Source organism: Stylophora pistillata, chromosome 7, assembly GCF_964205215.1.
Source record: "Stylophora pistillata chromosome 7, jaStyPist1.2, whole genome shotgun sequence".
Taxonomy (NCBI): domain Eukaryota; kingdom Metazoa; phylum Cnidaria; class Anthozoa; order Scleractinia; family Pocilloporidae; genus Stylophora; species Stylophora pistillata.
The window spans coordinates 30693939-30710872 of NC_142525.1; the positions used below are offsets into that span (position 1 = coordinate 30693939).

Here is a 16934-nt window from a genome sequence, read left to right on the forward strand (position 1 = left end):
TTAGAATTTAAGTATCAAGAAATAATTTATTTCCTGGACAGTTAGAAAGAGGAAAAATGGAAGTAAAACGAGAAATGGAGAGGGACAGGGTGACAAAGTGAGAAAGATAGGCAAAGAGAATTCAAGGTAAGGAGCCATGGAAAGAGAGAGAGAGAAAAGGGGGAAAGAGTGATAAAGGGAGAGCAAATAAAATTGGGGAAGAGCGATTGAAAAAGAAGAGAATTAGAGGAAGAGAAATTTAGTTACCGTTTAGTTCTTGATGGATAAATCATTGGAAATCTCACGTCACTAGAATTTGATCAGTCAAGGACATATCTGGCATCAATTTTGATGCGTTGAAACCATCGGTAATCATTTAGAGCTCTCCTAAAAAATGCCCGTGTTAGCGTTGGTCAATTTGAGAGTAGGTAAACACCAAAAGGCAAGACACGGATTCCTCGCTATTTTCTTCATAAACTGAATAGTTTATTCTTTACCTAAGAATTTTACATGACTTACACATAATCATTGTCTACAACAGCACTGGAAAAATTACCCAGCGCGCAATTTTTACAAAATAAAAGTTCAACAAAAGCCAATCTGTTTGCTTTAACGGAACGGCTTAGGCCGTCCAATTTTCCCAAAATGCATTTGTTCCTCAGAAATCTGCACGCTAGACGAGTTCCACGCGAGGCTCGTGCAACATCATTTAAAATGTTCTAAACTCCATTACAAGCAATTGATGACGTAGAAGCGCTACTGTTTCTTAAGGCTGACATGTTTCTAGTTGGATGCCCCAAAGCCACAGTCAAACATCACCTTCCGGTGAGACTTTTCTTGAAAGATTTCACCAAATTCATCTCTAACTACTTGAGCAGGTCAAACATACAGGCTTTCTCCTCAGTTGTTGTGACCACGTCATAATCAAGTCATGTAATATGCTGCATGACACTTCATCCAAATGGCGTGACGCCATTTCACGTACTTCTGCTTCTTTCCTTTTTTCCCACATTACAGAATAGAACCGTTTTATTACGTCAATAGAGGTTTTGCACAGCAGCCATGTTGGATGGCAGGAACAATAGATTATTTTACCCATGGGAAAAAATATTCTTTCTTATGCAAAATATTTTCATTGTTCCTGCCATCCAACATGGCTGCTGTGCAAAACCTCCATAATAATACGATACCTTACGTTTTCAAAAATTTCCTCAAAACTTTCTGAGAACTTAAAACCATGACTGAAAAGAAAAAAACGTGTATGGGAACGGCAGCTGTCCACAGGCAGACAAATCCATTTTAACGCGAGCTTGTTCATGTCCAAGGAATTATAGAGAGTAAGTTAAACCTTTGAGTTACAGTAGCAGCTTGTTTGCGTTCCGAGTAGCGTCTGATTGTTAGGTCTGAGTTCGATTGGTGATAATCCTTCTTACGCAACGTAAACGTAGACTTTCCTGTTAGAAAAACCAGGAAGGAATGCATTATTTTGAGGTTTCCGCCACCGCCGCAAAAGATCACACTAAATTTTCTTAAGTGGCCACATAAAGACCTTTAGTTTAAAAGGAGGAAGGCAATTCGTATTGGGCAAATAACTCTAAAATGCACCCCTCCCCTAACCTTGAGAGTTAAACGTTGTAAACAGCTTAAGGCCACAAACGCAAAACTGTGTTCTAATCCTCTCTACTGCGAGGATCGTGCATCATACGTATGTGTTCTAATTACAAGTACAACCCAAAGCCATAGGACACGGATTAAGGCATTACGCCTTCTTCTGTCCTTCTGTAGGATCTCGTTTTGATTTTAACTGTTTTGCTAACTTGTAGTTTAATTTAGGAGTACTACGACGAATACTATAGGTTGATGTCACTAACCTGTCCTCAGGGGTCCTGGCTAAGTATTCCCTTTCAATCAAACCTTCAATTCTCTTCTTAATAACTTGTGGACTGGGCATGAATCGAGCTTTGAGCTGTTCTGTTACCTACTCACAATAAACACAAACATGAGTTCACAGGAATTCTATAAAGTCAGGGGGAAATCTTATCCATTACTATAAAAAAGGCCTCGTATTACAAACCTCTGCTACAAGGAGATTATGCGGTCTCTTCTTCCGTGCCTTCATTATTCGAACAATAGCTGCTTCAATTCTGTTGCTAATTAAGGAAATAAACTCTGCATATCATTGCTAAGAATACTACAAGATCTAACAGATTTGTGGTCTTCGTCAAGCGCGGAATCATTTGAAAACGCAGAAGTATGCGTTCGATCCAAGCGCAACTCCGTAAATACGCACAATACTAGGGTGTTAATAGTGACATAGTTTAAGCAGCGATTCATCTAACTGCGCGTTCCAAATCGGGGGGTGTTTTCTAAGAGCACCCTTCTCCCCACAAATGATATTCTGTCCGAGCACTGGATTGAGGGATTTGTTAGTCCACTGGCTACCGATTTTTTTCTAAGGGGGGGAGGGTGGTGTCAAAAATTATTGAGGCTACCTAGATGGAGGTTTTGAAAAACGTATCTCTGACGTTATTTTCTGCAGGAAAGAAAGTCTACTTAAAAACACAGAAAACAGCGCGCGCACAGAAGAAAAATATCGCCTTCTGTAACACAAGCTCATCCGGCTTTGCCAAACCTCAAGACCATGCAGATGGGAAAATGACATCTTGAAACTAACCCTTATTAAATATTATCACATCGTAAAGGAGAGTCATTAACAGATATCCTAATACGAGCTTAACTTTGAGGGCAGAAGATTTAAAAGCGCTAGCAAATGCCAGGAGTCGCACAAGCCTATCAACAACTCTTCTGCTTTCCGGCCTCCCGGCGTGTTACTTCACGCAAGATCAAGTGACTCCTTTCATTGCTCTGTTCCAACTGTCCTTCATTCAGTGATCCAGATAGTAGATTTACGATACAATATTCGCTATTAGTTAATTTCCCTTTACTTAAGAAAGTGAATTTACAACACGATTGAGTACACACAGGAAATGTCCTTGCAGTAGTAACGCTATGTAACGCAATACAATAAACACAAAAAACGTGGCGCAGTGCACTCTGATTAAATGCAATGCATTCTGGAAAAAAGTGATGCACTCTGGTAAAAAGTGATGAATTCGAGAATTCGCACCCCCATTATATTCTTCTTAATCCTGAATATGTTGCAGCTGGCTCGCTGCGCAGTAACAAAGACAGAATACAAAGAGCTGATCTTAACCCTTAACACCCAACCATCGGTATGATATTTTATTACACGACGCGGGCAGTCAGAGGGCCAATAACTAAAATCAACCAATCAAAATGTTTTATTGCCGGTCAATATTCTCTCAGTATTGGACCGGGCACTGTCCCGAATGGTCCTGAATGACACCGCATCTGCGTCCCTTTGAACTTCAGTTGTATAATAAATCTCTTATTAACTAAGCTTGCTCGGGACCGTACTGGAAGAATATCGGCCTTCGGTCTTTTTTGTACGGACCTCGCTGTGCTCGGTCCGTACTGTCAAGACCTCGGGCCGATATTCTCCCGGTACGGCCCTCGCGCTTGGTTAATAAGATATATATCCACCCTGTCCTCTTGACATTTCCCCTGGTACTGTTACGGAAGATTTGTTTAACCAACAATTCTTTGGTTGGCGATCATATCCTATATTCTCATGACCTTGATGATTGATTCAGCTGTAATTTTTAAAGAGATTAGGGGTTAGGCGGTTAAAGGATACTCATGTTTTCTGTCTTCATCCACTTTATTTCTGGTTTCTTTTCTTTCGGGTTCCATTTCACCTTTGGCGAGAACTGCACAAAGAGAAAAAGAAAAGCTCGACAACGGTTTCTTTGTAAGGAAAAGAAGAGGGTTCAGGAGAGGTCACTGAACTGTACCTGTCTGTATCTTTACTCTGTGTAATTTGGACGTAAATTGTTCATTCACTGAGAACATATCCGTTGGTGCTGGAAAGAACAACATGACCACTCATCAATCATCATCACAACAGAGTTGATGTTCACAGCTAAACTGCAGCTGTATTCATCAAAGACAATAAGGCCACGAAAAAATAAAATAAAATAAATAAGTAAAATAAGAACCGGTAACAGACGGACAAACAACGAACAAAAAAACCAACATTCAGCTTCCTAGCTCAGTTAGTACCAGAGGATCCCAATGGGGTGATGGCTTTTACGGCTTAAGGTCAATTTCTTTCCATTTCACTTAAAATTTCTTACGTTAAATTTTTTTCATCGACTAAAGGTTAAAATTTGTCAATTATCACGCCTCAAGGCTAATATTTTTCTGCCATTTTTTACGACTTATGGTTGACGGTGGTCGTAGCACCTCAGGTCTGGTATTTAGGAGTAGAAGCGTGAAGCGTTCCGCCGGCTCTACAACTCTTCTACTCACATATGTCTCTTCCTTTGGGATCTTTAGTTAGAACCCGCTGTGTCGCTTTCCCACACGCTAATGACTGCAACGCTCGGTTTAAATCTCTTTCTGGAATTTCTGTATGCTGACTTATTTCCTACGACGAAAAAAGACAAACTTGTGCACATGTGATAATAATTAGGGACGGCACTAGAGAACTGGACGCGGCTGTTTGTACTGCTTTGTCACCCCATGCTCCCTTCACAAGCTCCTGTCTACTAATACAACTGCTGATTGACGCTCTGACGAAGGGCTAACGGTCGAAACGCCAGCTTTCAAACTTTTTACGGTGGCCAATTTACATTATCACCTTAGTTGATAAAACCAAATGATCTTGTTATACTCTCCCACCGACACAGCTCCACAGTTTCTTTAGAAACTTACCCACCCCCCCCCCCCTATTCATTTGCTGATGGAGAAACTTCCTTATATGTCATGTATACCCACCTCATATGTCCACCGTTCTTGAATGTTGAAAAGCATTAGCAGACACATTTGATACGAGGAGACCTGGAAAATGTGTCGACGTGTCTCCGTGGGACCACCCTCCTAATAGTAAATTAAGGCATATTACTCAGAGAATCTTTCGAAAATGTAGGTAAAATGATGGTAAGCCAGATCAATTGTATAGCATATATAAAAAGACACAGATAACTTAACGCGCGGTAGAAACATGGTAAGTTACAAACCGCAATTTAAACAAAAACTGAAGTAAAACACATTGAAAACAAAGTAACTGCGCTGAAATCAGTTTGAAGAACAATAATCTCCTAACATCAACGTTAAAAGATCAATATATTTTTCAAAATCACTGGTCTTCAAAACGAGATACTCACTTTCTTGGATGGTGGAAATGTCGCATTCAACTCAGCCGTTCCCTGTTAACAAGAAACATCTCGCATCACATCGTATCACTACCAACACATGTCAACTTAAAGTGCACCTAAACCCAAAAATATTTTTTCCCTTAACGAAATAAGCTTATTTTTTGGAGTATTTCTGTGCAAAAATTTTTTAATTTGCTCAAATCTTTAATTTTCTGTGCCCAGTCAAAATACGGAAAATCGGCCGCCATCTTGCCTCACGGCCGAGTTTAAAGAGGAATGGCTCTAGCGGGTAATGTGACGTCAAATCGAGAGCACGAAAGTCTGCATTTCACACATTTTCACTTGTTTGGGAAGGTTGTCGTCGATATTGTCCGAAATATGCCGACTAGGTGTGTTGTATGAGGAATGTATGAAGCGCGATACCCTCTTGCAAATTTCGCACGTTGCTACATCCTCCTACAACACACTTAGTCGGCATATTTTCGGACAATATCGACTACAACCTTCCCAAACTGAAGTGAAAATGTGTGAAATGCAGACTTTTGTGTTCTCGATTTGACGTCACATTACTCGCTAGAGCAATTCCTCTTTAAACTCGGTCGTGGGGCAAGATGGCGGCCGATTTTTCGTATTTTGACTGGGCACAGAAAATTGAACATTTGAGCAAATAAAAAATTTTTTGCACAGAAATACTCCAAAAAAAAAAATACACTTATTTCGTTAAGCGGAAAAAAAATTTTGGGGTTAAGGTGCACTTTAAGGCTGTTAAAAAGGTACCATTCCTTACTCATAGCGATCTTGAACTCAACAATAGGCCATTTTACAGTTGTGTACTTAGTTGCCAAGCCTTTGATTCAGAGTGAGGCTAAAGATGACCTTGTTGTGATAGAGACCTGTATCTACTTAGCATGATAACGAAGTGATTTACATTTGAAAGGCAGCAAGGTTTGTATCATAACAAGGTCATCTCTAGCCTCACTCCCATTCAAAGGCTTGGCAACCAAGCACACAACTGTAAAATGGACTATTCTTGCTCTTACTAATTCACCAATTACCTCTGGAAAAAATTCCGAGCCAAAGAACAATGATCTTACAGTCTACTCCATGTAAATTTCCTTCAACTTTAAACACCTTGACACCTATTTACTTTACTCTTATCATATCTGAGTCTTCTCATCTCAGCAAACCAACATCCCGTATTGCCCTAACACCAAAGTAGTTTTCCACGCCTTAGTTAAAAAAAGGAAAAAAAAAAAAAAAAAAAACCACCAAAAACCGGGTGGCTTGGTTCCTTGAAAAGAGCACTTATTTAATAAGATTTTTTTTATTGTTTTTAATAGAAGACACTGATGACTTCACTTCACTGGATAAGGACCTATTATCTATGGTGATAAAACAGTTGTTACCAGCTGTGGTTGAAGAGTCAGCTGTCTTCCACTGTGATTCCCTAAATAGAACCTGTATAGTAAAACACACAAGGGGTACATGAATTAACATTCACTGCCAATGGTCTTCGATTTTAGTGCAACTCTGACTTCAGTTTGTCATTTCTCTCACCTTTTAAAGCAGTCAAAGGCATTCTGGGCCTGGGGAGGAATTGTACATTTTGGTGAGGAGGACTGTGTCGGCCAGAACCCTGTTGTGAGGACTCGCACCACAAGGTCCACACCCATCAGATTGATCTAAAAGATAACCAAAATACATCCAACTTATAATTTACAACACAAGTTCCATTGTAGAGATAACTTCAACCATCATGTCGTCATCGTCGTCACTCTCATTATCAACTTCATTAGGATCATCACTACTGTTACAATTGTAATTCTTGTTATGACTTGTTTTCACAAAAAAGGGAAGTATTCTATTATTTACCTGATTGTTGGAAATGTGATTTCTAAATTCCTCATTGGTTGAATGTGACAGTGTCATGTCTTTAAACATGCCCTCCAGCTTGGATGTAAATTGACAACCACACTCGGTCTGAAAAGAAAGATACATATGCTGTTTCATTCAGCGTTTACAGAAACTGGAGTATTGATTATCGATGCATCACTGTAACTGTCAAGTTTATACAGCACTTCTTGACTATTGACTAACCTTCAGCTTCGAAATCATGTTTTTCTCTGAGTCATCTGAAATGCTCTTTCCGAGAAGAAGTCTTTTGGCCAAATGTTGCTTGTAATACCGTTCAAAAACATCCTAAAGAAACAATTCCTTGTTATGTGATAGCCTTTCCACTGGAATCTTCAAAATTATTTAACAAACAATAACTATACAAAAAAGGCTTTAAGGTTGTCAAGTCAACTTTGTTCTAATGTTTTGATTGAGATAAGTCACCATCCAATAACCTTTTATCAAGAAGGGTCTGGAATTGAGTCGAGTTTAAGATGCTCACCTAAATTTCTGCATTGAAAGAAAGCAAGATTGCAGTACTTGAGGACTAAGTTCTGTTACCTTTTCTTGAAGAAATCTGAACAACACCATGCACTTGTCCAACACTGTTTCCACTTCTTGTTCAGAAAGCTGAAATAAGTTAATGAGAAGCCCATTGAATAGAATTGGAAGTTTACTTTAAGTCTCAGTTTTATGAATACGACAAACAACCTATATCTAAATGTAGTACAGAATATAGCTGCTTTGGACCAGAAAAAAACATGGAAGGCATTTGAAAGTGATAACAAAGTAATGAAATGAATTTATAACATAACCAAAGTAAAGCGCGCGCTCTGATTGGTCAATTTAGCGTTCCCCATTTGCCCATGGGTGTACGCTGCTGACGTGAGCAAATGCAAAGACTATTTTTCCGCGTGCGCTTGTTTTTTCTGGTCGCGTAAGATTTGTTAAATAAATGGGAACTCTTTAGCTACAATGTATCAATGTTATGTTATAAAACAAATGGTAAACACCACAGCGTACACTATTGAGTTATGGATGCACTTGGGAGGTTTGCTAAGCACGAAAGAAGCGTAAGAGTCGCTCTCGGCTATCGCCTCGAGCGACTCTTACGCTTCTTTCGTGCTTAGCAACCTCCCGCGTGCATCCATAACTCAATAGTGTACGCTGTGGTGTTTACCATTTGTTAAAAAACTTACCCCCTTTACTCCTTTCTTCAGCTTGTCATCAATAAAGAGTGACAAAAACTCAGGGGATTTTCCATTGAGATTGAGGAAGTGTTCAAATTCCTACAAATGAGAAAGAAGAGGATGTTGTAGTAGTTGTATTTTTTTCGGTGGTTGCAAGTATTACGTAGTGCTCAGCATTCACACTCCAAACCAAGCTCACAAATAAACTGATAGCTTCTAAACTTACAGAAGATATGGCTTGCTTGAATAATTTGTCATTATTGAATGAATTGTTCAGGAAATGGTCAAATCTGTCTTTTAACTCAAGTAGGCTCTGAAATATTAAAAAATAAAACAAAAACAAAACAAAGCAAAAGCAAAGAAAAGAGATGTGAGTGGAGCCAATGACAAGATAGTATTAAATATTTTCCTGTCAATAACAAGTCATGACAAGATAGCTGGGGGATGAGGTTTTCTCACAAGCATGATAAAAAACTCTTTAATTTACTCCTTCTAAAGTCAGACTTATTTACCTTAATTCTATTTAACATTTTATGTGTTGGTGATAGTTGTGAACATTGTGCATTTTCTCTACAGAAGTTAGACAATCACTGTTGTTAATACGGGACAAAGAAATTATCTGCCAGAAGGACTCAAGCCTCAGAATATCCTGTTTTACTGTTGGATGCTCAACCAACTGAGCTACAGAGAACTCAACAGTGGGCTACAGTGTAGGCCATATACAAGGTTCAAGTTTCAAGCATCCAGCATACTGCTAAGATCAGCAACAAGAGCTCGTGGAGATAGATAATGTGCCTTTACACTGAATGCAAATATGGCATCCAATTTCAATTGCCATGGTTCTGGACTCGCTAGCCTCATCTTCACATGGAAACACAAAAGGATTATCACATGTGTGAGAAGTTAGTGAGTTCTGAACAATAGCAATTCAAATTGGATGCCGCATTTGCATTCAGTGTATAGCAACTGACTGCTCCTTTTTGAAACTTGCTGAGATGTTAAAGAAAACCCCTCCTTAACAGCATCACATAGCTGGCACTAATTCATTCATAAACTCAATATGTTCCCATTGAATCTTGTACCTGAATGTATGCGATGGGATTTTTACCACTTTCCCCTTCTTCTTCAACAACAAGAGCTTTGCCCTGTTCACGCAAGTATCCCCTCATGCAATCACACACAGTCTTCAACCCTTCCTTAACTCTCACAAACAGGCGGTACATCCTTGCCAGGTCTGAAATATAAACAATAATATATTCCATTACCATACTTTATATGTGAGGTATCTTGTTAGCCTTTCTGACTCAGAAAAAAAAAAAAACCTGCCAGCAGTGTATCATCAGAAGAGCAAACATGACAAAAATAAGTAGAAAATTACATGAGCCAGATTTGAGATTGGGAATCTTAATAATATTTAGTTTTCAAGTTTGTCACCTTCAGTCAGTGCTCATCTCCCTAATCTTCTCCTGTCCATTTTCCATTCAAAAGAAATGTTGTAGTGTTTGTGTATGATAGCAAATCATTGCTCAAAGGCTCTCTATTGCTTTAAGGAAACTCTCCATGCTGCTATAATGAGAAAATTGCAATAGTATATAGCACACAAACCTTCTATTTTGTTGTGTTTTAGCATATGGATAACACCAGAGTTCTCCATTTCCACTACTGTTTTCATGTGCTTGCGTATTAGCTCCTCCTCCACAACCTGTTGGAGAATAATCATTTTCCAAACAAACAAATAAACCAAATTACATCTAAAAAGGAAAAGATACCAATTCCATATTCCCAAGGAGTATATAGTTGTTTCTTTCTCAAATGTATCATTGGAGGGGCTACTCGAAAAAAGGGCCCCCAAGTGACTTTTAAGGTGACACCTACTTCCACTGCTGTTTTATTAGAGAAGACTAGACAACCTGCAAGGAGAGTCGAGCAGTTCATTAAAAATCACTTAAGCTTTCTCCCATACACCCCTTGTTTTCATTTCTATGATCAAAACTCGACATGCTTCACTACCTTAACAATAGGTTCTTCTGTAGTAGGATCCAAGTAATGTTTGGCCCGTTCTGATTCTTCATTAATTCTGGTTTCAACCTGATAAAGGAGCCCTAAAGTCAGTCACCACTCAACAAAATCATTGCAACAAAGACGTGATCCAATGTAATAACTAATAAAAATGGATCCATCAAAGGGACACACCTTCTGAATATAAACAGATGCACTGTTTTCTGCTAGGAACTTTTGACCTTCCAACTGTTGGGGAGAGATCAACCAAAAATGCAATAAATGCATGAATAGCACCTACATTATGCAATCTAAAAGTTGGTTTTGATATGAATTTTAAAATCAAAGGTAAGAAGTAACAGTCCACATTTCAGAATATTCCATGAATCACTTCCTATGATAACAAGAAGACTAAGGCAAAGCTGAGTAAGTCTACTGCATGAATGCTCACAAACTCAGGTACTGCTAGAAAGTTTATACCTTGTAGAATTCTGCAGACTCTTCAAGGAATGGCTTCTCAAAATCCTCCTCATACACACTTCTTGTGTCAATACCCAGGATCATCAACATCTGACAAGCATTTCTAATGGCCATCCTAGCCAATGAAACAGGGTAAAACAAGATAAGTGATAATTTCAAAAAAGAGCAAAACAAAAAGTTAAGTGGCGAAACAATGACAACAAATAATGTAAACAGTTTGACAAGAGAAGGATTAGTCCACAACTCCCTGGGGCATCCAATGCATATATTTTAGACGTTTTGTTGTGTAGTATCGCTGAGTATTTTTATGAGCCCATAAGAGGAGTCAAAATAAACAATGAGTAAAAACACTCTGCGATATATTACACAACAAAACGTCTAATAAGAGACTTATTATCCAACACATCAAATTGTTATTTCAGTGCGGGTGAATTTCACAGATATTTCTGGAGTACAAATATGGCATGACATTTGTACCTGTCTTGCGCGTTATTTGTATTCTACGAAGCATGGTTGGATAATAAATAATTGTATTTAATATCTTCTGACAGTTACAAGTATTATCATTCAAAATTGTCTATCTACCTGTCAACAACTTCTCCTTTCCTTTCCCTTCTGACCAGTGTGAGTAACGTTTGACACAAATGATCTCTGATATTTCCATACCTCACCACCTTAAAAAAAAAGGTAAAAAAAGGTAGTTTAAGATGGATAATAGCTACAAGAAACCGTGGTAAACAAACTGTTAGTTCATTGTCAATGTGATGTTGATACAAACAAATTTACCACGCAGGTAAATTCTGAAAATAAGATGTTAATGATAAACTACTTAATGACTAAATGATCTGGCAATCAACTGGCAGTATTCACAAAAAGAACTGTTAAATGTTATTTACATTGACATGCCTCAAAAGAATGACTTAAAGTAGAATGTAATAATTACCTTGCCTTTGTAAACTGACAAATTTAACTACCCAACACAGAAACTCACCAAGTCACGGAAAAGGATCAATCCTAAGTTGTAGACGTTATCAACACCATTTTGTTGAACATAGACTCTATCCTGTGGAAGTAATCATAGAGTTGAAAAAAATTATTTGAGAAAGCACTAAAACTTCCAGCCAGACATTTGTGTGTTCCACAAAGGTGTGAAAAAAATTGTTGAAGGTAAAACATTTTGGGAGCAAATTTATAAAGAAAATCATATGGCTTTAACATTTACGCATTGGCTATCAGTGTTACTTAACTAATCAGTTATTTAATATAGAATAAAGCCAACAAAAGTAAAGCCAGAGTGGCCAAATGTTGAGACTGTAATCCCTTAGGTTGAAGTCCTTCATGTTACCACTCACAGGATTTGTGCCTGGCTGCCTGCAGTTCACCTCCTTAAATGATCCCTGTGAACAACCAACTGCTCTGCTCCCTTTTACCTTAATCATGCCATGTTTACTAAGAAAATCTGTTTCATCATTTGTTTAGGTTGATCCTAGAAAGTCTCATAGAGAGACTTGCTACTGTCTTAAGGAACACTCATCACATGCTGTTGTCATAAAATACAAAGACATCATGTGGGTTGACATACCATGTACATGAGAATATCTCTGATCATCACCATAGAAGTCTGATGGTCATTCCAAGCTGCATTCAATGTGTCCAGAAAATTGTTGTTGAGTGAAACCACAACATCCTTACGTATCTTAAAGTAATAGGATAAAACAGAGAAAGGTAAGTGAGAAACTTGCTTAAATTAAGTACATTAGCCAGGTAGTTAAAAACCCCAAATACCATCCATTCCCCAACACCATGAAACAACTAAGGGCCAATTATTTAAACAAAGTTTGGCTCTTGTTTAACAAAACTGCATGCTAAGCCATCTTCAATTTAGCTGAACCTCTTAATCTAAACATTTATTTTTGCAAACAGTGTCAAGAGGGCTGAAAGCTAATAACAGAAGGAGATTTATTTAACTACATCAAATCTTTAATATAAATTTCCTAAGGCCCACTGCATTCATAAAACCACAACAAGGGTTAGACCTGGTGTAAATAACTAGCCCTGAGTCTTTCTAACCCCCTATAAAGTACTCTTCTTTATACTCCTTTTTAAAGCCCCCATTTTCTATCAAGTTCCCTCAACAGTTTGGCAAAACCCATTAGTAAACCTAAGTGAGTTACTTACTGATATAATTATTTGTCAATAGTTTGGAAAAATACCAAATAAGAACCCAACACAGTAAACTATAACCAGAGAAAGTGCACGTTTGCTACCTTTTCAACCAGATGCTCTGTCACAACTTGTTTGAGTCCAGAGTATAACCGCTCTCCATGTTTGTGCAAGACCATAGTATAAGCATTCCTGTTCAATAAATCAAGGCTACCTTTTAACATACAAACTCAAAAACACTTTCCCATGTATAAAGAGATATTAACCTCTTTTCACTCCCAAAAATCTTAATACATACTCTTTACTGGGTCATTAACTTTATTTTCAATTGATGAGATTGCAAAGGCTGTTGGATAAATTAATTAAGAACTGGAATTCAAATTGGTATTTCAAACTCAGAAAGTTTGAAATAAGAAATAAAAAATCTTAACTATATTTCCTTCACTGTAATAATTATTTGTCTACCAATTGTCAAAACATTAACAATTGAAAAGAAATTTTTGCACTGCATCCATGGCATTTTTGTTGACTGCATCTTTAAACATAACTTATGTTAGGCAGATTCTCTACAAAGGATATTCGGCCTAATTAGAAGAGACTGAAAAAACAGAAATAAGTTAACCATTGAATAGAAAAATATCACCTATAGAGTTCCTCAAAACTAAGGCCACTATTGTTTTTTTTCTGAATTTCTTGGATGGCATTCTTCAGCAAGTTCCAGATGTCTTCGACATACTTGTCATCCATAGTCATCTATATAAAGAGAGAAAGGGGAAAAAAATCTGTGTCAAGACAATCCCAAAGCTAGGATAGAAATTGAATTAATCTGTGTCAAGACAAAGGTCTTCTTGAATAATATATTTTTGAGACATTTCAGTTTTATAAGTTTCCTTTGATGAAAAAAGAAAAACAAGTTATTCTTTTTCAATCTTGTTTCCAATAAGAAAGCAAGTCTAGGTGATTACTGTGAAATAGAAAACTACAACTCCTTTACCTAAAAGTTTGTATGGTAAAAAAGGGAGATAAGTGTGGTTAGAGAAATTAAAAAATATCACCAATCCATCATGCTATGTTCTAGAGAAAGTAGGTGCTATAAAGAATATCCACACTTTCTCATATCAATACAAGAATTACCAAAGAGAAGACCAAAATTCAAGAAGAAACTCACAAATACACTTTAAACAATAATTAATCATTGTCTTAGAGATTATTTTACACATTGTGAGTTGGAGGGTAAAAAATACAGCAATGTGGAGAAAGATCTATTGTAAACATTACTTCTACCTCCAGACGTGACCAACACGTAATTTAACTTCACAACTTCCATAATTTGTCATGCTTAGTTCTTATTAACAGAGCGGAAGGTCTGTACGGGAGAATCTTGACCAAGGTCGCCAGTACAGACCAAACACAGTGAGGTCTGTACCAGCGACCGAGGTAAAGGTTCTCCCATACAGACCAACCTAGCTCAGTTAATAAGATGTTTATTATATGGCTGTGTCTTATAAGCCAATTTTTTATATTCTTTGTACCTTTTTTCCATCTAGACCGGTCTAGATGGGAAAATCTAGACCGCTTTCAATATTGATTTCAGCCAATCAAATTCGTGAATTTGGTAGTTCCCAGTCCTTGTGAGACACAGCCATATAATGAATAATGGTAATACAAACAAATCAATTAGGGGTGTTTGATTTAACCCTAAAATTTTGGTGCTCGAATTAAAAGTAAAATGTGTAAAAGGAAAATCAATTAATAAAAGGGGAAATGGAAAAAAAGGAAAATCAATGAATAAGTAGTCTAAAAATATCTATATAAATTATACACAAAAATCAAATTACCAAAAACTGAAATCTAAAAATAGAATTGTTTCTCAAAATAACTTAGAGAAAATAAAAACAGAAAAAATTTGATATCACTGGATCTCCACTTGAAACATCAGCTTGTTTCCCTATTTGATTTTAAAGATGGTACTAATGAAAAAAATCATCTAATAGACTTGAGAAAGTTAGGTACGGTATGTCAATTTCTGTAAACCAATTAAACTTAATGCTCAAGAATACACTACAGAGGGAAAAAACAGTAGAATTATAACATGATTACTGACTATAAAATAGGCTATGGTTCATCATCCTGGTAAATAACACTTCCAAAAGAAAAATTTGTCTTACGATATTTTCAATTCAGTTATTTCTCTTTTGAAAGGATTAATAATTTACTTTAAATACATATGGACCATACTGAATAATAATCTACTCGATTGGTCTCACTGTAAAAAAAAATAGTTATTAGCATCATCACTTTTTGCTGACCATTTTACAATCTAAATCTGCCTGGTGTCTCAATTTTGATTGCAAACTGTTCACACAAACTTGGGATCACACAAACCACTCAGGTATGATGCAGAGATATTGATAAAGTTCCCTGCATCTATGAGAAAGACAGCTTTCGATTGAAATCTAAACCCTCAGGTTTTCCTGGTGGAAGAACCCACAACAGGTTGGTTTAAAAAGTTGTAAATTAAATTTTGCTGTTCAAAGATTGTATTTTCCTGTCTTTGCTTGCCAAAAATAGAACTAAAACTAAGAAAGCAAGCATGGTGCTCTAAGACTAAGTTGCATCAGAGATTGCATACAATAATAATAATAATAATAATAATAATAATAATAATAATTTAACATTTATATTGCACAAATTAACAAGTGGATATGATCAAATGTGCATCACAACACTTTTCGGGGTACTTTGGCTGGACTGCATCAGCAGTTTACAAACAGTCGAAGGAAACTTATTTGAAGACGCCCCCTCCTCCCCTATTCCCAGTGAACAGGCCAGACCACATCACAGTAATCTCATGAGTGTGTTCTCTAATGTCCCCTGCCTAACCAAGTTAACCAATTAACAGATGCAGGAGAGTAGGTAAACACACCAAAAGGCAAGACACGGATTCCTCGCTATTTTTCCATCCGCTATTTTCATACAGATGTAGGTTGTAATTTTTACAGTATAAAATCTTACTATGCATAATGGGGTCAAAATGTAAGTGGAGTACACAAAAATCCCAACGCATAATTGGGCATCCAAATTTAACGTTAGGTTTGTGGCAGCAAACAAAATAATAAAAGCGAATAAGGAGACACAACCTGAAAAATAAAGCACATGTACAAGCTTTGATTTCAAGACTGTGTAGCCTAAGGCATAATAGGTTGGGTTGATAACAGAGAACAAGGATGACAAAAGCGAATTATAAGAACTACGACCTAAAAAATGCAATACCCATACAAACTGTACTTCCGCAAGCTTAAATTTGAGGCAAAGTACGTGTCATCCAATTGCAAATTAACCCGCTTTCGCTCATAGAACTAAACGATTCACCAAAACTGCGACAAGTGACTAATTCGAGACCAGATATTTTAGCTTGACTTCTCCAGAATTTAAGTTTGACTTGGGAGCAAATCGTATCACAAATCTCCAAATTCGGCCTGCTGGGCATAGGGCCACATTATCTTGGTTCTGCAATTCCCACTAAATGTGGATAAACATTTGAGGCAACATTGCCGATTGAAACAACGCTGAAATCCTGAACTACGGCATTTCTAACTCTGGTGAAGCTCTCGCTTACCGGAAAAGCCCGAATCCTCATCTTTGTTGAATCTTTCTTCCCAGATCGTAGACTCATGTCGGAAACTGGCGACTCCCTATCGTACAAAACCTTTTCTTTCTTTGACCAAATTATCCAAAATATCGACGTTATTCGTTGATTTAGAAAATATAGTGTTCAAACATCGAAACGTAAAGCGTTAACGTATCATTTTCCCTTGCAATTTCATTATTCCCAACTCACTCAGAGGACATCCTCCATATTACTCTTTAGAAGGGAACTAGCCAGAGCCATAGATATAACCCACAATGCATTTAGAACAACGTCATGCATCTCTCCTGCGCTTGCGCTATCAGAGGCTTGGCAGCTAAGGAAAACAAGGCTTGGATTCTT

At 37.4% G+C, this 16934-nt stretch overlaps 1 protein-coding gene across 1 annotated transcript; it reads right to left on the reverse strand.

Moving 5' to 3' along the window:
* Positions 1–441: 441 nt before the first annotated feature.
* Positions 442–16826, reverse strand: LOC111330909 (cullin-3). The gene is made up of 26 exons (XM_022935899.2): positions 16563–16826; positions 13587–13696; positions 13048–13135; positions 12363–12476; positions 11772–11843; positions 11366–11454; positions 10781–10895; positions 10496–10549; positions 10313–10390; positions 9908–10004; positions 9385–9536; positions 8529–8615; positions 8312–8401; positions 7674–7742; positions 7317–7418; positions 7092–7199; positions 6777–6901; positions 6626–6677; positions 5229–5270; positions 4840–4941; positions 4372–4489; positions 3855–3923; positions 3698–3770; positions 2054–2123; positions 1851–1957; positions 442–1433 (listed from the first exon to the last, which is right to left on the reverse strand). Exons 1-26 carry the CDS (start codon positions 16617–16619, stop codon positions 1409–1411), a joined length of 2265 nt encoding a protein of 754 aa, XP_022791634.2. The 5' UTR covers positions 16620–16826; the 3' UTR covers positions 442–1408.
* Positions 16827–16934: the final 108 nt, after the last annotated feature.